General features: G+C 37.5%; 1 protein-coding gene across 1 annotated transcript; it reads left to right on the top strand.

The window, feature by feature from the left end:
- Positions 1-1254: 1254 nt before the first annotated feature.
- pdhx (pyruvate dehydrogenase complex component X) lies at positions 1255-22752 on the top strand. Its single transcript, XM_086163411.1, has 11 exons — positions 1255-1408; positions 4309-4392; positions 6574-6674; positions 11074-11282; positions 12971-13069; positions 16348-16513; positions 16746-16893; positions 17945-18003; positions 18814-18972; positions 20395-20459; positions 21900-22752. The coding sequence occupies exons 1-11, from the start codon at positions 1276-1278 to the stop codon at positions 22153-22155; spliced, it is 1479 nt and encodes a 492-aa protein (XP_086019537.1). The 5' UTR covers positions 1255-1275; the 3' UTR covers positions 22156-22752.
- The last annotated feature ends 1004 nt before the right edge of the window (positions 22753-23756 follow it).

The following is a 23756-nucleotide window of genomic DNA, read 5'->3' as shown; positions in this document are numbered from 1 at the left end:
GACATTTTTGACAAGAGATCAACACATGGGAGGGTTAAAAAAATGGTTATGGTACAATGTCATGTTTTCAGAAGAATTCAATTTCCTGCTATTTTTTTCCTCCTTGTGATTTTTTTTCCACTAGCAGTTATTTGCGACAATAACTTTCATCAACTTCCTTGTCTATATTTAGAAGGAAGAGGAAGAAGCCAAAAATATCTATTTTACTATTTACCATCAGGTTTAAAAGTACTCTTTAAAAACCAGTGTAAATGAGGAAGGTAAAAAATCGAGATGTCATCTTGTCAAGATTAGTTACTTAGTATCAGGGACAACCACCTCACTACATCATTGACCTTCTCCAATCATCGCTCAAAATTTGGGTCCCTGGGCCTGCAGCCATTATGCACCACTAGTATAACTACAGTATTATGTAACTCCAAAGGTATGGACTACCCTCTTCTTCTCACTGGAGTCTATTGATTAAAACACTTTTGTCCAGACAAGAGTTTAAAAATAATCCATTCTGATAACATTCATAGATTTAAATTTCAAGAATACATTAATTAGGGTAATTCTTTTTACTTTCGGCTATGAATATGTGTTCAGCTTTATTCTATTTTCTTTACACATGTATATTGATTTGTGTTCACTCAATGTGTATTAAAACATCATGTTAACCCTGGTGTGTGTGTGTGTGTGTGTGTGTGTGTGTGTGTGTGTGTGTGTGTGTGTGTGTATGTGTGTGTGTGTGTGTGTGTGTGTGTGTGTGTGTGTGTGTGTGTGTGTGTGTGTGTGTGTGTGCTACATGTTTTCATGGGCAAATAACTGTGGCTGTAACTGATGAATGTTAGATAACTACATGTATTAGTACTATATTTATTGTATATAACTGTAGTTTGCTTGCTCTGATCGTTTTAGTTTACAATTTTTTTTGCCTTTGGCTAAAATATAGATTAATGCAAGGTAGTAAAATATTATCATTATTATCATTATTATTATTATTATTAGTTACTGTGTGAAGGACCCTTACCCAGCAGGGGGCGGTAAGTGATAGAGCAAGAGGGATCTCTATAAATTCGAAGAAAATGAGTAGTCACCTGAGGACCCTAAGAACTGTTCAAAACAAATAAATAAATAACAAATAAATGTTGATTTTTTTTTTCTAAAGCAACCAAAGCAAAGTGTCACACATCTATTGCCAGCTATGGTTTAATGCAAACTGTCAAGCTAATGCAGTTTAATTTCCATCAGGCACATGTTGGGACAGCCCCCGCCCTGAGAGAGGACGACAACATGGCGGCCTCCTTGCGCCTGGGTCGTCAAGGAATTTTACTTGGCATAAAATGTTCGAAAATTAGTCGACTATCTTGGGGCGCACAATGGTACGAGCAGGCGAGACACTTCTTTCAGTCGCCATTGTTCTTTGGTGAGTGTTGAGGTTTTAACAGCAGATTTATCGCTGTCATCGCTATTGCAGTTTAAGAGCCAATGACATCTCACATCAACCCAAATCAGGTTAAACGTCGTTTTTGTTTTAAATTCAATAATAACACGACGGTTTTACTTCACGATTACTGTATTTTAATCCCGTGCATCGGGGCTCACTCTAAAATTTGTAAGCAAGAGCTAAGCGGTAAGCGTAAATATTAGACCAGTTCCTTTAAAGTGTATGTGGGAGGTTTTGCAGCAGTTATTAATGACCACTGGTTGTTAACAGTAAAAGGCTTAATATATGTTAATTACACTTGTGTTTTCATTGTATTGACCGTCACACTCGACAGTAAGGTTGATACTGCAAATGTTCACTACCCTTCTTTCCCGAATGGCAAACACCCTGTCTTAAGGAGGGATGTCCATTTGTTTAGGGTTAGATGCATGTGAATTCATGTACAATTTGCCTATATCCGCTGCCAAGGTGGAGATTTCAGTATTGTATACGCTTGTTGACATTTCACTCGGTTGAATTGTACTGTACTTATAAACGCCAACCACAAATTGAGTTAATTTGGTGTAATTACACGTACCTCAATCACAGTGTTATACTTAATTTAAATTGCCATTTTCATATACATCTAACACATGATTGAAAATGTCTGATATTCAAACATATTATGGTGTGTCATCACGATCAACGTATGGACTTTTTTAAGGTATCAGAAGTAATTGAATCCTTCACTGTATAAAAAAATGATGAACCTTAAAGTCCTTACAACTGGAAATTCTCAACTTGAATGTTGAGGTAAGCCCACTGCTTATAATTTAATTTATCTCTTGAATTTACACTTGAAATTCTGAGTTTTAGTAGGGGATAGCTTTCTTTATACTTAATTCTGTTGTTGTGGTCCACCAGAAACTAAACAGTGTCCTTTTTATGAAGGTTACATACATAAACAATTTAAACTGAATCTGATGTGTCCTTGGTAGTTTCAGAACAATAGACTATTATGTCACCATTAAATCTGGGTGCTGCTGATATTTTTATATAACTGTAGTTTTTGAATGGTGTTTGCATGGTGTCCCTGTGTCTGCATGTGTTTCCCCTGGGTTCTCCGGCTTCTGTGTGAGATAAGTGGTGGATAATGAATATGTTTTTAAGCAATGGTGAGCCACTGAAACGCTGTTAAATAGCTTGTCCAGCAGGTGGCACTGTGGCTTAATTATTTACACTTAAGCTGCAATTTCTTAAGGTGAGATATGCATAACATTTGAACAGGTTGCAAATGTAAAACACAAGTTAAACATGGAAATGGGCGATATAGAAGTAAATCCTAGATCTCTAAACTTCTTATCCACCTGATTCTTGTTTCTGAGATTTTGCAGTGATTTACTCACACAGTATTTTTATGTAGATGTGTGTTTTAAAGTATGAATATCTATGGGAATTTTATATGAATGCACAATGGAAAAGCATTAACATTGGTGATGGTGAAGCAAACAAAAATATTCTCCAGTGTTTTGTGTTCATGTCCCCTCTCATGTGGACTATTTCTTCTAGAGCTGACACAATAAAAATATATTAACCTACTTGAAGTTCACTTGCCACTTATTTTTATAATCCAGTAATGGGTTTGCCCAATATACAAAATTTAAATTGAATATGAAGTATACTTCATTAGATATGAAACATACCTTTGGCATACCAATTAAAAAGAAAAATGTTACAGCTCTGAGTATTCATGTCTCTCACAACAACATCACTCGGTGGCTTGAACTCAACAGGACGGTGGAAACACTCCTTTACATGATTCTGTCTGGTTTTGCATGGATCGCTAATGATCAGATCAGCAGCAGAAAAATGTGTTCTAATTGCTTTCAGATCTGCTGACTGTGAAGGTCAATGAAGAATGTTGTTCATATTGTGCTTGTGAAACCAGGCCCTTTCTTGCTAAATTTTTGTATTGTCTCCACTCCATTGTGAGAGCATGCAATTGTTGGGGTCCCACATCATCCAAGTTAAAATCTCCATCATTGTACATCACATTTTCCTCACATCTCAGTAGTTCACTGAGCATTCAATGCGCAAAACAGAAATGAAATTCCTTTTGACTTCCACCATTTCTGAGGAATCAGCCTGGAAATGATTTCATGTGTTGTACAATGGGCTAATTTTTGTTATTTTTGTTCGCTGGCATCCTAGAGACCTGTGGTCCAACACAGCGCTGTGAGGTAGTTGCACCACAGCGTTCTTAGTGATTGTCGATAGTGACAGTGGGGGCTTCGAGCCTGCAAGGATCTAATGTTTCTTGCCTCTAGTGCACTTTTAGTCGGGATCAACGGTTACATAACAAAAATGCCTGCATTCCTCTATCACTGTTTTTCCTGCTGTTGGTTTGAACACCCTAAGCCCCCTTTTGCCCTGCCGTTGCCCTCTTGGTCCATGCTTCTTTTATTTTAATTATGGCTAATTTTATTTATTATCTTTTTTAATGTTCATTGGAAGTTTACAGTCTTGAGTCTACAACAATTTGAATACATCAACTTTAGATTAAGTAATGATCTTATCTTTCTTTCTTTTCCATTTGGCTGCTCCCTCCAGGGTTTGACACAGCAAATCATCTGCATCCTCCTCTCTATTACCTATTAACTTCATGTCCTTTTTTACCAGCTCTATGAATCCTCTCTTCAGTCTTCCTCAGGCCTCCTGCCTGGTGGCTCCACCCTCAGAATCCTTCTACCAATTTATTCACGGTCCCTCCTCTGTACATGTCCAAACCATCTCAGGCTGGCCTCTCTGACCTTCTCTCCATAATAATTGATTAAATACTGATATGTGGTCATTGCCATGTTTATGTGTAATTTGTATGATGTTCTGTTTCTGTCCTCTAGGTGTCGCCCCACTCAAAGTGCAAATGCCTGCTCTCTCTCCAACCATGGAAGAGGGAAACATAGTCAAATGGCTGAAGAAGGAAGGTAAGAAGAAACAAGACACAAATCATTCTAGTCAACTTCTCTAAGAAAATATCCTGGGTTTTTTTCTATTTGTTTTTTATTAATTATTATTAAAGATGGATTCCTGAATCCTTTTTTTTCAGCATTTCTCTACGGTCCCAATTTAGATCTGTAATTTCCACACTGCCGTCTGTGTTCTATAGATCAAAAAGCTGTATGGTTTCCCTGGAACAAGAGACCAATAGTGGGACAAATCATTTTTCAGACATTGTTCTATAAGGCAAAGGCCTGAGTGATGTTGCACCTGAGGGTCTCTGGTAGCTAATGGGCTCAAAGAAACATGCCAGTCACTATTCATTACTCCTTAGCAACTCCCCACATCCAGGCAGCCTTGCAACATGCTCATTTATCATGAGGCATCACATCGAATTCTGATTGGCTGGCTTTCAGTGTTGCCATGTGCTTTTGCGACTTGGGATAAGATGTCCATATGTGTGTAAGAGAGAAAATGGTGAGAAAAGACATTTAGGCCGACAAACAACTGGCTCCCACAGTTGTATTTTCTAGAAATAAATGCGCTGTTAAATTCCTCATGTGATTTTAAAAGCTCTCATTAAACTGCTGGTTTATCTGGTCTTGTTTTATTTTATGAAAGCTTGTACAATGGTGTGGGATATCAAGTTGTTTGGGATATATATTTTCCTTTGTTTAAATCATACCAATAATGTGTTGTGTTCCTGAGCTGATGATATGACGGCAGCTTTTATATGTGAATTTAAAAGCTTTAAAAGGTGAAAATGGTAGGGTCACCTGTTTAATCTTTAATATTTTACATCACACCTAACCCCAAGGGCCATACAGTGTTAAAGCCTCATACAAATCCAATCTTGACTCCACAACTCTTTGCGCTCAGGGGCCAATATCAATACTCCCTCAGCTCTCTCCACCCTCCCCCACACTCACCCAGCTTTTCCTTGAATCAACCTGTTTCTTTTTTTTCTGTTCACAAACCTGCTTTTGCCTTATACCAAGCCAAGATAATCATTACTTTTTCAGTTCTGACAAAAAGATATGACCTGACTAAGTCCTTCAGCTCCCTTCTTTGATTATTTCATTTATTTTTCAGTATTTCATCGCACCTACAATAGTATTTTTCCCCGCTTTAGATAAACATGACCTTTTTTTTTGATAACCTCTATGTAACCTTTGACCTTTATCCCATATAACTTACTCTCTTCTCACATTCAATCACTTGCACATGTGTTGACAGGAAAATTCAATCACGGTGTTCCTTCTTCTGTCTTTACTATCCCCAGGAAAATGGTTGACTAAAGCAGATGAAGTTTGGGTTACAACCACCTACGGTTTACACAAAAGGATAATTAAAAATAGATACATTAAAATCTGCTTAACAATATTAATTTCATATCTTACGCTTGTAACAGGATTAAAAGTATTTAGTTGTTTTAGTGCATTATTGTAACTAAAAGTTGTATACAAATAAAAGAAAAAAAAAATCATAATCCTACTGAAATAAATGGTACGGAGGGGGATTTGGACCCTTCTTTCAGATTCTCTTCATAGTTGCAGGCTATTTTCCCTATTTCCATAAATGAATGTTGCTTAGCTAAGTGGGGTGATCAGACTCGCTGAAGTGTGTTCTCTCCAGAACACACCTCAGCACCAAAGCTAGTATTGATTGAGCTTCACAGCTTACATGAAGAGTCTCTTTCGTCAGTCTGTCCAAAGAAGTAAATAAGTTCATTTGTCAGAAAATCTTCTGTTCGAGGTCCAATTGGAGACCCTGTAAATGAATGACCAAGTATGGAAAAAAATGAGTTCCTAATTGCCATTGACTTCAACAAGCAGATGCAAATGTATTCCAGCTTCCTGGTGTTGGACCACTCAGGATCTGCTGGATAGGCAAAGATCTCAGCTTCCATCACACATGCTACATTATCTCTCATCGTTTCTTATGTAATATCAAATGTGCTTTACACTTTATATGCTGGCTGAGGCAAAATAAGATATCCCAAGCATAATATTTCATTCCTTGCAATGAAAAAGAAATTAAAAAAAGACTTCCAGTGTATGTCAGTATTTATGAATAACCTGGCTTAAGAACAAGGCCACATATATTGAAATAAGAAATAATTGGGTTTTCCATTAAGTATTAATTGTGGCCACCGTTTGCTTTTGCAGGTGAGGAAGTAGCAGCAGGTGATGCCCTTTGTGAAATTGAGACAGACAAGGCAGTCGTTACCATGGAATCTAATGACGATGGTGTCTTGGCAAAGATCTTGGTGAGTGCACAAATACCTTGTCCTCTGAAGATTACCATGAATGATAACTCCATAGTCATTTATAAACACGTTGTAGGCATTTTTCTATGCATTAGACATTAGATGTAGATCATAACGATGATCATAATAGATTGTTTTAATTATATTTATTTAAAACATGCCCCTTCAGGTTTTGATTACTCAATATATATGTCTTAAAACAATAACAAGTCAACTATTTGCAGTTGTTCTATTTTTTTCATTTCGTACATGTTAGAGGTTTTGTTTACTTTCCATGCTAATTGGCTAGGCCTGTTTTGTGTGCGTTCACATTACAGTGACATGATTTGAATTGGTGGCATGAATGACAAATAATTTCTTTCCTCCCCTCTGTCATTGTACTGTTTTTTTTCTTGGATATTTAAAACAGTAACTCTTTCTTCATTCCTCTACCACATGTTTTTTCAGCACAAAATACAAAGATTAGGATGCGTTATTGTCTTTTGCGATTAGAATCTGATAAAGGAAATCTGAATACAGGATATGCATTTAAAGAGGACAATTATTCCCTACTATTTTCAGGCATTTTAAGCAAGTATAAATCTTATTTGACAGGTTTCCTTTTAAAAAAAATCTGCAATTGTTTTTATCCCACATCGTCAATACTTGATGTGGAACGATCGTTGATCGTTAGATTGACATCATCCACAAAGACAAACCTGTCCTCATTGTTGTGTTGATGCTTATGATGTATGTTGAAGCCTGGTTTGAGCAGCGTTTTTGTGAAGTAGTTTGTGTGGTTGTGCCATGTGATTGAACACAAAAACATGCCATTCATATGCATGCATACATCACACATATGGCATAAGCTGAAAAATGTAAGTTATCTGCTAATCATCAATTCATCAGATCCATAAATGGCATCAATGAACCATAGATTTGTATATTTTCCCTCTTCCCATGCTTCCTCCAGTTCCTCCACTATCCCTTACACCCTTACACCATCTTTGTCTTAGCTGCTGTAGAGATGAGGTTGTTTCCATAGCAACGGCTCAAGAATTGGGGGTAGGGGCTGTTGAGGCGAAACTGGCAGAGAAAGATGGCCTGCATTTTACAAGCCCCCCAGCTTTCTTCACAGTGATACAGCTTATTTGTTTAGTTAATAGGAAAAACACACACACACACACACTCATACACATGCAAGCACACGCACGCGCGCGCGCACACACACACACACACACACACACACACACTGCATGAATTACAAGCATGCCATTGTCTTTTTTTCAGCCAAAACAATAACCTTTGGTGATGAAATTTTGATTTCTAAGCATCCAGTAGGTTTCTATTTTAAAGACTCATGATTACCTGCCTCTGGCCAAATACCTGAACAGGCAGCAACCAACATAGACGTTTATGTGTTATTAAGAGGTTATATATAGGGGTCAACTACCAGTGTCAACCACTAATTTCTGATCCTGGCTCTTGGGGGCATGGGGGCATAAACTTATGGATGGTGAGGTTAGAGGGGATCAGATCACTACCACTGTGAACACTCATGACTGTTTCTCATCAGACTCTTACTGCAATCCTTCACACTGAACCATGACGATCTCAATCTTAAACTCTAGTGTGGGTATAATCAGTCATAGCTGAAGAAACTGCTATATTATTGCTTCTTGTTACGGTGATGTATAGAACTCATTTTTGTTCAGCATGTTTAAAAGAACCTACTCTGAATGTCTAGAAATAGATTTCAGATGGTAGATAGGACAATGATGACATGCAAATAATTTTGAATTTTTTGAGTTTTTTAAAATAAATTCCATGGCAAAAATATATTGGGTAGATTAGTTGACAGATCCAGTGACAGAGATATTCAACATGCTTGGCAGTCTGTTTATAATTTCTTATTCTGCTCCACTTCCTCACTTTACGCTACATGGTATCGTCTGGGTGATTGTTTCTCCGAGACAGCTTTGTGTCCCTTATTATAAATAACTTTCCCTTCTCATAGTAGTGCTTTGTGAGACTGATCAAAAAGCTAATTATTTTGAGTCATGACAGTTTCTAATGACATTAATTTCAAGATGACACTGTATTCCCTAAGGGTTGTTTGATGAAAAGGCTGTTTTTTTTTCCTATTTCTGTGGGGCTATGACAATACTACACAATAATTCTTGGGATTAAGGTGACGTTTCATGACATTTAATATCTTCCAGGGTCTATGCATATAATGTATTGTATGGATTTGGAAGTAATATATAAATATACAATATATCTTTATAGGTAATATTTAAAGTTCTTTATTTTGTGATATTATCAAAAAACAGTGTCACATACATGGGGTCCATGAGGTGCACTATATATGTGTACATGTTGAAAAACTGTGGCATATAGCGAGCCAAGTGTTGCATCGCTGGAATTAATTAAAGACCTTGTTTTCTTTCTGCTGTTGTGTTGTTGATCCTACTGTTCACCATAAATATCTAGTGCTGTTTCTTCCCTGAGAATGCTCTACATTTCAGGGGCACTGAAACCCATTCAGAGTTTTATGTCCCCTCAGCTCCAAATCACTGTTAAAATCAAATAGCCCTTGGATGGGACATCCCTTCCAAGTTAGCTAAGAAGAAATCTAGCTTTCAAAAACAAAAGCTATGGCCTTTAGTGAATTTATATCCAGAAGGTATCCCAACAAAAAATGCTTGCCCTTCCCATAGGATGAATTCTGCTCTACAACCATTTGATGGCAGTGTTGAGCCCCATGGCACAAACCATCTTACAACGCAGGGATTTACTCGTCACTGTCTGTTGTGTCAGAATCCAGCCAAATGCCAATATAGCATCTGTTCGGCATAACTTAATTTGCTGTGATTTAATTTGAACAAACTTTTCTATTAAATGCAGAATACATTCCAACTTTTCTCCACTATTATGAGAAATGATCTCAACTAATTGTAAGCATTTTTGCTCAACACAAAAATATAAATTTCCCACTTTTTTTCAAATACACAAATGTTCTTAGCATTTTTTTTGTAACTGCCTTATAACCTGTAAAAATGCATCCAATTTTTAATTTTTTTTTTTTAATTTTTTTTTTTTTTTTTTTTTTTTAATTCTAGTGATCAGGAAAAAAATATTTGGCAGTATTTTCTTTATGTTGTGGATGACCCTGGGGTTGGATGGGGTTACCAAACAAACACAGCTGTGAAAAATAAAAATATTTGCAAAACCACCTCTTAGTTCATTTTTGATTGCACCTGTGCATTAATGTTCTGCTTTTTATACAAATACATTTTAATTTTTATATAAATAATTATGAGAACATCTTAATCTCTTTGCTCTCCCATCAATTCCCAGTCCTCTCTTGATTGAAGGATTGGGTCTCTATTGAAATTTATCAACCATTTTTCCCTCCACAGTGCTGGACACTTCTCTCATCTACCACTCTTACTGGTTTGGAGAGGTGCTCTGGTCATGAGGCATGAAGAGCATAATAGTTGTCAGACTGAACTCACATGCATACTCAAAAAAATGAATATTGAATATTAAATTCAATTACCCATTTGGGAACATAGCAGATATATGATGAACAAAATATCCCATTAGTATGACAATAATTTTTGAGGTATTAATTTAACTAAATTACTCAATGATAAACATCATTAACCTAATTTTTTACTCAGTATGTGTCAAGAATTGGCTTAATCAATGGTACTTTGCTACTGAATGAAAGGCCATGATTATGGCTTGTGTAAGAGTCTTTTTGGATTTGGTTGACAGAACCCACAATGACATCTTATTTGTTAATCAATTCTTACATAAGGCCAGTCGGGTCTACTTCTTCATCACCTTAATACTCCATACCAATGTCAGTTATGAACACTCAACGACTGCAAGCGTATATCTGTTATTTTGAGAGATGAATCTACCTCCCTCCTATGTCATGTACTAAGCATTGCCTTCAAGCGACAGATAAAAATAAAACATCCCATTCAAGTGTGTTATGCCCGGCCTCTCATTCCAAATGATTAGTATTAACTGATGGACTCGGATGGAGAGCTTGGATGGAAGAAATTCATGCAGTACAGTAGGATGAATCCATTATAAGTTGTTGATCAATGGCAGATGAAGCTTCACACTTACTCTCCAAGAACATATTCCATCGCAAAAAATTGTGAGAACGAGAGAAAAGAGTATGATTGTAATGTGTGATGACATTGCTTAGCAGTGGTATCTAAAATATTATTTTAAAAGGCTCCAGAACAATTTTAGCCAACAATTATTGGGTTTACATATATACTGAATGTCAGGAAACCCTGAACTGTTCTTTTAAAGTCAGTGAATTCTATGAAGGAAATGAACTCGTTCTGCTTGTCCTCCCTTCAATCTTCAAGTGCCTCTCTTACCAACTTTGCAGATGGAGGAGGGCAGTCGTAATGTGCGCTTGGGCACTCTCATTGCTGTCATGGTGGAGGAAGGGCAGGACTGGAAAAAGGTTGAAATTCCCCCTCTTGAGACTACACCTCCATCACCAGAGCCACCTGCTTCACATGAATCCCCTGTTTCAGTCGTGTCTTCTGCTGCTCCCCCTCCAGCTCCCCCACCAACAGCAGCCACCTTGGGGCCGTAAGTGCTACTTTTGATCAATAACTAAACGTTGCCATGGTTATTACTCTCCTAGAAGGTTCTAGGTTAAAATCTTGTTTTTTCTCCCCATGACTACATGGGTTGTGTCTCTTGGGTTCCCTACCTTACTATCGAAGACCAAAAACATGCACCGAGTTAATTATAAACTTAAGATTGTCAGTACCAGAAGTTGTTAATGTGGGGATGGGAATTGATTGTATGTTATTATATCTGGCCCTGTGATTGGGTGTTGTCCAGGTAAGGTTTAATCCCGCCTTTCACCCTCATAGGTAGGGATGGGGCTCCATTTCCATCAGAGCCCTGTATCCAGTGCAAGCAGTATAATATTGAATGAAAACATAAATAATTATCTTCATCGCATTCTGTGGTATGTGGTTTGGCAGTTTAAATGTATTTGACAGCAGTGGTTGTGTACAGCAAAACTTTGACAGCATAATTGTAATTTACAATGTATTAGCCCAAATTACAACTGAAATCTGTGTTGATTGTGAGTTTTTTTTTTTTTTTGTCAAATATTTTCATTAACAGTCGATCCGGCATGCTCAAAAATTTTTTTAACTAATCTCTTGATCAGTAAGGAAGCAAAATACAATGCTACATCTACAGAACTAACCCTTTTAAATTCATAGTTAAGTGGAACAAGTGACCAGAATTAAAGCCATGTCAGTTTTTCAAACTTTTCCTTGATTCATTAGTTTGATTTCAGTTGTTCTGAAATGACAGTTCAAGTTATCAAAAATAATCAAACAAAGTTGTCCTGGACTACTAGGAATCTTCCAACTAATGTCTATTGACTAGAGAAATGTAAAGCCGTGAAACTCAAATGTTGTTTATTTTTCAAGCTGAACTTATTTGGATTCCTGTTAATTGTTTTTACCACACATTTGATTCTTGATTTTAAGTTATTCCTCGATTAACTCTAGAATACTGTACTATCTTTTGTAGCACAGGCATATCAGGGGTGCTCCGTCTATTTGAAGGCAACTGACATGGTCTAGTTTATACTTAAGTAGCATAAAGCTATTTGCTTAGGCTACTAAGAAGCACCTTTTTCCTTTTACTTGAGATTGCAGTTTATTATTAGTCTTGTGCACCAATATCTGACATGCTGAATTTTAAAACATGATCTTACCAACCCCTGTTTACACAATAGGTTCTGCCGCTAAAAAACAAGGGCCTATTTGTTATGCAAACATTTCCTGCTGAGGCAGACTGCATATTCAGATTTACAGCCTCCCTGCATTAGATGATGGGGTGATGTTGTCAGATAAAAGGCTCACATGCTCTACTGCAAGTATTACTACTGTGGCATCCACTGTAAGTTAAACCATTGGAGCCAGTCAGAGATATTACATATTAAACCTAAATCCAATTGACTTCACTCCTAAAATAATGCAAATTATTTTTCTGAAATAGGTGGTTGGTGGTCATTCTATGCTCTTGTTAATCCTGATGAGGTCATGTAGTGTGAGCAAAGCTAATGTCAAGTTATCAGCTACTGAAAGCCCTAGTTCATTAGAATATTATTCTAAAACTAAACTAGAAATCTGGTTTGGTGTAGGTAGGTAATTTTTCAATTGAAGATCCAATGTTATTAAAGCTCTGCGTTTTAACAGTGTCAGGTAAAAATGTCACTCACTTTTTTCACACCTCTTTTTTTTTCCCAGCTTGCGCCTGAGCCCCGCAGCAAGACATATCCTTGACACCCATGGCCTTGACCCAAAGTTAGCCACGCCGACTGGACCAAGAGGACTAATCACCAAAGAGTGAGTGTGGATGAATGATGCTTGTCAGGCAGGAATTTGTACTTAATCAAAACATACTTAAAACACCACTTCACATTAGGATCTACATTTTAAATGACGAATGTCTGCAACCTAAAGCAAGTTAGAATCTTTCTTGACACCATGCATACCAGACAAATTGATATGTCTTAAAATCATCAGATTTAATCTGTGAGACAAATATTTATTTTCAAAAAGATGAGATATTATATATGATTCTTTTTGGATAAAGTAGACAAATAACATACTCCTGCTTTTGGTAAGAAAGTTCAGTTAACGGTTTAGATCCACAGTCCAGATTTAAGGATAGATTTTCTGCTTTCAGAGCAAAGTTCTGTTAATTGAAAACTCAATTGTCACAGATCAGTACAGTTTAGTCCTGACTTCTGTGGAATGAAAACTCCAAAGCTATTCCTCATGGCCAAAATGCCTCGAGAAAATCAGTGATAGTCTGTCCTTTGAGTCTGCTCGCCTCCTAAGTCGATGTACAAGTGGACCAAGAAATGTTGCAGCAGATTATAAACAGTTCACTAGGATGAAATTGGGAATTTAAGCGGTTATTTTCTCACCCATTTAACAGCCAGATCAAAATATTTTAGCATTGGGCATTTAAACAGCAATGAATGAGGTAAGCCTTTCACTTTTATTTGTGGCCTTAAACCAGGGGTGGGCAATTATTTTGGCTGGCAGGCCACATTTATTATTTAATTTTTATGCCAACTAGGTATCAAACATATTGAACAAAATGAAAATTGTATTTTAAATGTTTAAGTATTTTGGCATTTTATTTCAACTCTTAAATAATTCATGATTGTATAAATGTGCCGACATTATTTTGTATGAAATCATCCATGCAAAATTAAACAGAAGCAAAAAAAAATGTTTCTAAATTCAATATTAATTGAAAATACTTATTAAGATATTTAAAGAAAATAGTTTGGCGGGCCGTATAAAAAAGAAAAATGGATGTGGCCCGCAGGCCGAAACATGCCCAGGACTGCCTCAAACCGTTGCATGCCAGCATGAAGCCCAAACAGCTTTGGGCCTTGAACCTTTGGGAAAATACAAAATGGATTTTCAGAATGGTAAGATTTGTCAGTCAGTCCTTCAACTCTAAACTGTAAATAAGTTTTGATATAATCACTTAGCTATATCGATTGCAAAGCCTAAACCGCCTTACAACAGATAGATGTGAAATGTAGACAGTTTAATTGTTGGACATGTATGACTGAAGTCAGAATCTTTGATTTTATAGCAAGTGCATCAGGACAAAACATTTTTAAAGCAAATTGCACACTTACAAATCTCTATAAACTAAAAAATATAATATTGGCATTTCGTTGTGAAAGTGTGGAAATTTGCATATCATGGTCTGGAAATGGCTTCACATAATTTTCTGTATAAAATTAGGCATGAGCCTGCCATCATAGATCTGACAAATTTTTGATTAGTCAGGACGTCATTACATCTCTATCATCGCTATTTTCCTAAATATCTAACTTTGTATACATCAAAAAATCCCCTCTGAGTGGGTGCCTCTCTGAACTAAGGTGGTTTCATCCCTAATGGAAAAAAATTAAATATTATCTGACTGGGCATATTTCTCAGAGTTTGAGCTATTCATCTTATTGAGCATCTAAATGCTCCGCAAACTTTTTTTTTTTTTTAACTGAGCTTGCCTTTTGCCCCTACTCAGAAAACTCATGCTTTAGTTTTCTCACAATATTATTTTGATTTCAATTACAGAGACCATCCCTCCCTCTAAAGCTGAATAAGTTGTGTGATGTTACAATAAGGAAATATTTTTCAGAGTGACTACCAAGGAAAATAAGAATGCATTTGTGTGTGCCTGTTAGTCTGTGTGTGCGTGCAACCACACTTACAATGTGATCAAGCACAATCTAGAGGACTTAATATCCATATATAAAATGTGATAAATATAACTCGATTTGGTTGTCTGTCAAAGAATAGTGAATGGAAGAAATGGAAAAGAACATCATCCTTATCACTATTTGGCTTTGCCTTGGGGATATAGTGGCGAGCTTTGTTCCGATGAGTTTAGACAGGGGATTTCCATGTTGCCTCAGTTCCTTCATGACAAAGAGTCAAAAAAGCTGGGGAAGGTAGAGTGTTGGGAGAAAAATAAAAGATAAATCAGGGATGAAGGAAAAAATAGCTGTGGTGCTACAACAACATGGTGAGGTCAGAGCCAGCTGGACCAGACAAAAGACAGGATGCCCGAGTATTGGTGGACCCCAGTGCACTGAACTGGAAGCGGATGATTCCACACACACACACACACACCTGATACCTGCTCCTCCTACCTCTCTCTCTCCATCCAAAGCTTGCAATTGATGGATGTTCTATATATCTAATAATATCTTTTTCTCTACAGTAAAATTAAAATTCCGGTCACGAGTTTTAAAAAACCTAAATTTCTTTTTGCCATATGAGAACATTTACAGTTTTACACATCCCATTGTACTCTTTTCTTTATGATTCAGGTGTTAAACTAATGTCTATCCTCTTGACATAGGACATGTTAGAGATGCAACTCAGTCCTGAATGTCTCTTTCAATATGAATGTCTCCACAATATGCCAAGTACATACATGTACTTTTCTTTGTGCTGTTAACTTTGATTGGCCACATTCAAATTCCATGGTGGGTCTGCCAGACTTCTTCCCACCATTACTTCATCCTGTTTTGAAGAGGAAACTAATTGTGTAGGAAAGCATCCTTCCTCCCCACCGTCTTTCTTTGTAATTTCTGAAGCCAAATAAATAGCTCTTCCTGTCTTTATCTGTCGCTATATGCAAATGATTAAATGCATGATTAATATATGATTTCCTGCAGAGAAATTTTGCCCTAATGATGCATAAAAGAATTTTAGTGAACAGCAAGTGTTTCTTCACACTAACATCGTGGAGAATACTCTGTTCTCATTCTTTGTGGCTTCATAATATTTAATTGCTAAAGAAACTTGAAACTCCTCCTAGAATAATATTTTTTCAACCCACAAATGTATTTTTTTTTCAAGTTTCTTGTTTTTCCATGTAAACATACAATATACTAATTTCTTTTAATTTCTCCAATATAGTTCAACAGCCTTATTTAAGATTCAAGATTCAAAGTGTTGATTGTCATATGTCACATAAGGGTAAAATAGAAGTCACTTAATTGTTTTTACTAATCCCCCCCCAACCTATTTGCTGAACCATATTTATTTTTATTTCTTTTTACTTCTTTTACCTTCAACAGAGATGCACTTCAGCTTATGAAACGGTTTCCGGTCCAGGAAACAACACCCATCATGGCTGTGTCACCTGCTCCCAGTCCAGCCCCAGTCCAAGTACCTATCCCTCCAGCGCCAGGCCATAGACCCAACATACCTCCTCTTTCTGTACCAGGGAAACCAGGAGCACCAGTGAGTGTCTCAGTCTTTCACATACATTATGCAGTACACACTCACACCGCCCAAGTATGTGTGAGAGAGGGAGTATGTGAATGTCCAAGCAGTAACAATCTTAATTGATTTCTGGGAACGATCACACCAATCCTTTTTTTTACAGTACTTGTCAAACTTGTCCCTTTATACATGCAACATACCTGTTTTTATATGTTCAGTAGTTCACCTTCCCTCTTGTTATCTTTCTCAGGGTACTTTTACGGAGCTGCCAGCCTCAAATGTGCGTCGTGTGATTGCTCAAAGACTCACACAGTCAAAAACCACCATCCCCCACGCTTATGCGTCTGTTGACTGTGATATGGCTGCTGTCATGCAACTCCGACAGGACTTAGCCAAAGGTAAAACACGAGACTTTGAAAATGCAGTTATGCTGGAGCACTCTTCTTTACTTGGATGTATCTACTGCTTCGATGAATATCCGAGTGTAAGATTTGGAAATTTCCTTGAAGATGAGATTTTCAGGGTTTGCACATGACTGGTGACAGCACAAAGAAGACAGTTTGTGGCACTGAAAGAAACCCTAGTGCACATCTGCTCACTCGGGATAGTTATGTCACTGGATTGAAGTTACACACACGCACATCTCCTCTGCAGCCTGCTGAGAAGTAACATGTCTTTTTCAAGGTGATGGATTGTCTCAGTAAATGTCCCAATGCAGGTGAGCTTGAGCTCACGTGACGTCTGAGCTATTAAATGGTTTTATCAAAGCAGTCATTTTTGAATATCAAACAGAAGCCTTCCACCTCCAGGAGCCAAAACTCCAAGTCAGGAGATTGTGAATTTTTGTAACTGTTATATCAAATTGTATATCGTGCCTTGAGCCTTACTGATGCTGATTTGGTGTGATGTTCATGGACTCTTGTAATGTAAACTATGTTTGTTAAAAACTGCTTTCCCATTGAATTTTTTTTTTCTTTGCTTTCCCTTAAGCTATAAACTAAAAATGCCTTTTTTTCTCTCCCTGTCTGTGAACAAGGGAGGGATTCTCTCTACAGTTGTTTTTGGTGGAGTCTTATTGTTCTCAAGCAGCACAATTTCACAGTTTGCCTGTAAATCACTTCACCCACAGCATTCACCAAGCATAGCTTAATGGGCATCTGCAATAGCTGGGCCAGGCCAGCTTGTTAAAAGACAGGAAGACATAAGAGCAGCCCTTGATAATGACCTAGTCATTTAGAGAAGGTTTTTTGTTATCAGCTGGTTTGGGGGTTAGAAAGATACTTCTTTTACTCCAAATGAATGAGTTGCTTCCAACTGTGACACAGGAATGTACAGTAAAATGGCTTACTTAATATTAAGTTAACTGTCGCAGTGATAGAAAGAATGGACTGCTGCTGGTAATCATAAGGGATTTTGTTCTGACAGGCTGCTTTTTCTTTGTCTTTTCAGAACAGGTCAAAGTGTCTGTCAATGATTTTATTATCAAGGCTGCAGCTGTTACCCTTAAAGTAAGTAAAATTTCTATTATTGATTCAGTAAACTGAATGTATATCATCAGCCTCAACCTCAAAAAAACTGTTAACATAATTGGTGTTATGTAATGTGTCAGATATTTAACCCAATGAGATAACCTAAATCATTTTCGTTATTTGATGGAATCCCTGTGGATTATACAAAAACAAACACCCAAAATTGCATTATAAAAATCATAGTCATGTTTACAACATTTGTTTTTATCGTCTAAATAAATTCTGTGAAGAAAGATCCTTTTGGTCAAGCACAAGAATGTGTGAAGGGGTATAGAGGTTAAAAATAGATGTGTACCTCAAGTAATTTAGTTATTCCAGCCCAGAGTTTCTCAGTAGCCTCTAATAAGGACAACATTGCCTATCACTTGTTTTTACACTTATCATGGAATATTATATCTGCTTCAGTGAATTTACTTGCACAGGAGGTCATGGGTGTCTGACATTCCAGCAGACAAATTGTAACGAGACATGTATGAAACCGCTGTATGGAGACTGAGGAGAAACTGAGAAACCTGGTGGTTGTGTCACGGTTTTTTGTCACACTTACTGCGAGGGATGGACACCTTTCAAAGATAAAGATAGTTTTAAATGTCAAATGTCTCCTAGTGCATATGTAAGATCATACTTTTTGTCTGATGTCTCACATGACCCAAAATATTTTTTGACTTGTGCACTGACAGATTGAATAATCATGCTTTCCCCCTCAAGGTTACCATCCAAACATTATGTTGATCCCTGTGTCCTCTCAACAGTTCTTACATGACTCGGGCTGTCCTCTGACCATTTCAGGAAATACCAGAAGTAAATGTGACCTGGTCCGGCGACGGACCCCTTGCACTCAATTCAATCAACATTTCAATTGCTGTCGCAACTGACAAAGGCCTCATTACGCCAATAATCAAGGATGCTGCCGACAAAGGAGTTCAGGAGATCTCCACTAATGCAAAGGTAAACATCACAGAGGCAACAGTGCACCCTATGCACTGATTTAGAATCATTTTGTACTCTCAAAGTGATCTTTTACGAGACTTTATTTGCTAGTACATAACTCATTGTTGCTACAGAATGCTTTTATAACTCCAGTCATCACATTTACGTTTTCAGCAAATCATTTAAGGAAGTAGAAAGAGATTTTTGAAGCCCAATTGTAGTGGACATTGTTATGGCTCTACTAATTTTCATTTATAAAACCTTTTTTCCAACAAGGCATCAAACCATGTACAGAAGAACTGCGAGTTTCACTTTAAATGGGCAGATCTGTAAATAACTGATTTGATTTGGGATAGTCATGGGATTGCTTTTCTTTTGGTCTGTGTCCAGTCTCAGCTGTGACAGGCCACAGATGGCATACAAAGCACTACTGGTCATTCCTCTTCCCCTCTCAAAGCTATTTATTCACATACACATATACATTCAGTGAATGAGTCTGAGGTTTTATTCTTGTTCTAAATAAAGACAAAGGAAGGATACTGTCATCTGATTCATACAAGCAGTGATGTCATTAAATTGTCCCCGGAGGTTTAAGAACCATATTTAAGCCTGTTTTCCCTCCAGAGGAGTAATTTACCTCTCTTGATTCATATTAGTACAGAACCAAAATACTCCTTTGAAACTTCCGGCATTCCATATTTTTAAGTCATAGTAAAACCCTGAGCATTTCAATTATATAAATTAACTGATGCTTTCATCCACAGCAGTGTTGACTTGATATTGTATACTTTGGAAGTGCAAACAGTCTAAAAGGCTTTAGAATCCAAATCATTTAAACAGATCTAAATCTTAGATCAGTTCAGTACCCTAAATCTGAGGCTCAGTGGATATTTTTTATTACCTATCTACCTTACCTGTTCCACTGTTTAACCTAATTCGTTTTTTCCATTTGACTATTGTAGGCCACACAGAAACTTCAACTTAAATCTTAAAACCGTAATAGGACATATTTCAGCAAAGCTAGATTTCCTCTTTTGAAATATCCCTTGCAATTGCTCGAAAATTCCCACCACTTTTACTGTGGCAACCATAATTTACCAGTGTTCCATTTCAGATGCCTCAACTCCCCTTCTGGCTCCCCTCAGGTTTGTTATGGCTAGTTAGCTTTAATAATATGGTCAGAAAAAAATTAAGTGAGATAAAGTATCAATTTGAATTATTTGACTGCTTGTATGGTTGATCAATTGTGTCATAGAATAGCGGTTAGACAATGGTTTGTGTGCCTAATGTCTGCACTCATATGGAAAATCCCATCTGTGCATTTTGCACATCTTTCATATCCCAGTTTAATAGCCTCCTCATCATGAGGTCTTTTCAGAAACAAAAAGCAAGCGAATAAATGATGAGCAATGTGCATACAATAAATTTCATTTTGTCCAGGCATTGGCCCAGAAGGCTCGAGATGGGAAACTTCTACCCGAGGAGTACCAGGGCGGTTCGTTCAGGTAAAAGTTCCAGTCGGATGATTCAGAAATCACTACACTCTTTTGAAAATAATTACCACTTTAGGCTGTAAACTTCCATCCACTTTGAAAATCGTTCCAGCCTAAAAGGTTTTTTTTTTCTTAAACCAAGGATAGACTGAAAAGTCATACAATCCGCTATTTGTTTTTTTGTACTATTAAATTACTTTAACTCATAGAAGGCATAAAAGACTCCCTCATTTAATTACATGTAGTCAATATTTCCAGGTCATAAAAAAATAATAATTCACAGTGACATAATGTATACACAATCTTGATTTGCTTTAGGCTAGATCTGCAATCCTGATGGAAACCCAGAACTACCGGTAGATTATTTTCGTGACGTAGTCCTCAACTGAATACGTAATGTATTTGTGGGAGACAAATGTGACTTCACCTCACAAAGTGACTTGTAGAAATCTTCTTACACTGATCTGATATTATCAAAATATTTTGTTATCCTTGACTGTGTGTGGCTGGCTGGCTGGCTGGCTGACTGACTGACTGACTGACTGACTGACTGACTGACTGACTGACTGACTGACTGACTGACTAAGGATAAGAAAAGCCCAAGTTCCACTGTTTCATCCGGATTTGTGTTTTTGTATAAACCTGTGAGCGCAGAGACAGATGGCTACAGGCACCATCAAAAGAACATAATACCTTAGTAACCATTGTCATTAAGCATTTCAAGTTGTGACAACAGTAGATGTTGCTTTTATTCCAAATTCCTTGCCGCAGTTTCCTTTGTTGCTTTATGATGAGATAACGACAATGCATTTCATCTGAGCGGACTGAGATAGGCAATGTTTTATTCATATTATACGTAGAGAACTGAACTGAATGTGGTCTTGGCCGACAGGGACCATCAGTTACTGTGCCATCAATTGCAGAAAAGTGGAAGGGAGGCTTTGCAACTCATTAGAATTAATGGTGTCATTTAGACATAAATGGGGTTTCTGTGTCAGGCAGGAGCAATGAATTCCTATGGAGATGCAGCTTTCTTTGTCCTCTGGAGGATATATGTGTTCACCCTTCATCTATTCGTTTTTCCATCCCTCCAGGCTCAAACTCTCATTAAGACAAACAGCGAACAGGCTTAAGGGATATTCTTACTCTCCGTGACTATCATTTGCGGAGATTTGGAGGCTGTTTTAATCTTGAGTTATCAGTCCTCTACGGTGTCTAAAGACTAAAAGCATCATTTATATTCATTCATTTAATTCACCTTCTCATTTTCATTTTCTTGGTGGTTTTGATCTTTTTCCAATTAAATTCAATCAATTGTGTAGTTGTTAGATTGGCCATCATGTCAGCTTGGTTAATTTTTATGCTCTTTTTTTTTCCCCTTGCTAAGCCTTAATAACAGGAAACTTATGTCATGTCCCTTCTCTCTTCACATCTCACTATGTCCTTCATCAGTATATCCAACCTGGGAATGTTTGGGATCAGTGGCTTCAGCGCCGTGATCAACCCTCCTCAGGCGTGTATCCTCGCTGTCGGGACCTCCAGGACCGAGCTACAGCTTTGTGAGGAGAACCAAACCCTTAAAACTCAACAACTGATGACAGTTACTTTGTCTAGTGATGGACGGTTGGTCGATGATGAGTTGGCCTCACGATTTCTCCACAAGTTCCGAGCCAACCTAGAGCAGCCGCGGCTCATGGCCCTAGCCTGAAGACTGAAGAGTGGCAACTGTTTGAAAGGATCAGATACAGCAAAACCATTCCCATAATAAAGCCTGTATCATGCCATCACAACCAGAGACTAAGCCAATTGATTCTTGAATCTTGACTTATAAATTTCTCCGTGTACATAGTGTAAACTTGTAGTTGTGGCAGTGGCAGATAATATCCAGGCTTTATCATGGAGGAGTTGGACTGAGCTTCTGCTTGAATGGGAGATGTCTCAAGCAGTGGTGCCAAAACTGCCAACACTGAAGTAGTAGTATTAGGGTGCATTCCACATTTTAAGTTCTATCTTCTGTCGTTACTGTCTGTATAAAGTATTCATCTCCTAGAGTCTATAATGATACACATAGCACTGCAACAGTATGTTTTCATAGATATTTATTAAATAACGTCCACCAATAGTTTGCAGTAAGGTTAAACAACACGAGTCACCCGCTTCCAAAACTGAGAAATCTTATCCCTTTAATGTTGAAAAGGTTTAAATTAGAAAAATAAATAAAATTGCAAGGCCACATTTATACAAATTCATACCATCTGTTTCTCTGGATAGAGATACAAATTAAACACAATATTTGACCTTGAAATGTCTTATGTGTCTCATTAAAAAAATGTCTCTGCCTTCATAGTGAAACAGAAAAATCAGGACCGCCACATAGAAGAGTATGTTTGTGTGTGTGTGTGTGACTGTGTTTGAGAGAGGTAGAAATGAAGGGATGTTGGCATAATAAGGATTTCATCGAAGGCAATTAAGATAATTTGTTATGCTGAACATGCAGGTCAGACTCTGCTGGCAGATGTTTATCTTTGCTGCAAGCATGGACAAACAGCTGCGAACATGGATCTGCTTCGATGAGCGGAGACACCAAATGCTCATACAGAAGCATGCTTTAGCCTTTTTTCTTAAATTTTAACATAGATTGTACTAAGAACATGGGCGGGGTGATTTCTGGATAATTTCCATTTTTTATTTGATCAATCTACAAAACTGCTGATAACCACATAATTTTATGTTCTTACATGTAGTGAAGATGGATGATGGAAGTAACTAAATTTTCCTCACTGCACTGCTCCAATGAAAAACTCACGACGGAACAACCACTTTTCCATGACAGTCGTGCAAGGACATTTTGTTCTGTGGTTGCTGTGGCACCAAAGAGGGACGAGTGCATTCAGAGTTGAGTAGGGATCGGACTGGCAGTGTGGTGAGGGGGACTACTGGCGCAGCAAGCTTGGTTAAAGTCCACTCCAAAACTGAGGAAAGGAAAAACTATATGGGGATCTTTAATAATGGGTTTGAGTCATAGCACATACAACAGTGTTAATAAATAAATGTTAATATGTCTAGTATTAAACTCACTGGTTCTGGGAAAGCTATACAGAAGCAAACATGTTACTAAAATCTTCAAAAATGAGAAAATGAGCACTTCATCTTGCATTACGTAGAAGTGAATATGAAACTGCATGTTCTGTGGGGGCTCACTACACATGCATAGACTCATCCATCGTGACGAGCTACAAAAGAAATAAAGTTGATTTCGAAGCCTGCGGCAGTCAGGTCATTGAAATGTTGAGAAGTTGTCTTGTGCTG

This window comes from Fistularia commersonii, chromosome 17 (assembly GCF_037954325.1).
Source record: "Fistularia commersonii isolate RoL2024-O1a breed Wild chromosome 17, RoL_Fcom_v1.0, whole genome shotgun sequence".
Classification (NCBI taxonomy): Eukaryota; Metazoa; Chordata; class Actinopteri; order Syngnathiformes; family Fistulariidae; genus Fistularia; species Fistularia commersonii.
The sequence above is the reverse complement of the archived record's forward strand: the minus strand, read 5'-3'. Positions and strand labels throughout refer to the sequence as shown.

Bases quoted from the DNA above. Each gene is read 5' to 3' on its own strand.
- pdhx (XM_086163411.1), top strand. From the start codon at position 1,276: ATGGCGGCCTCCTTGCGCCTGGGTCGTCAAGGAATTTTACTTGGCATA. The intron at 6,675-11,073 runs GTGAGTGCACAA...CCAACTTTGCAG, and splicing joins GTGTCTTGGCAAAGATCTTG to ATGGAGGAGGGCAGTCGTAA. The intron at 20,460-21,899 runs GTAAAAGTTCCA...GTCCTTCATCAG, and splicing joins TACCAGGGCGGTTCGTTCAG to TATATCCAACCTGGGAATGT.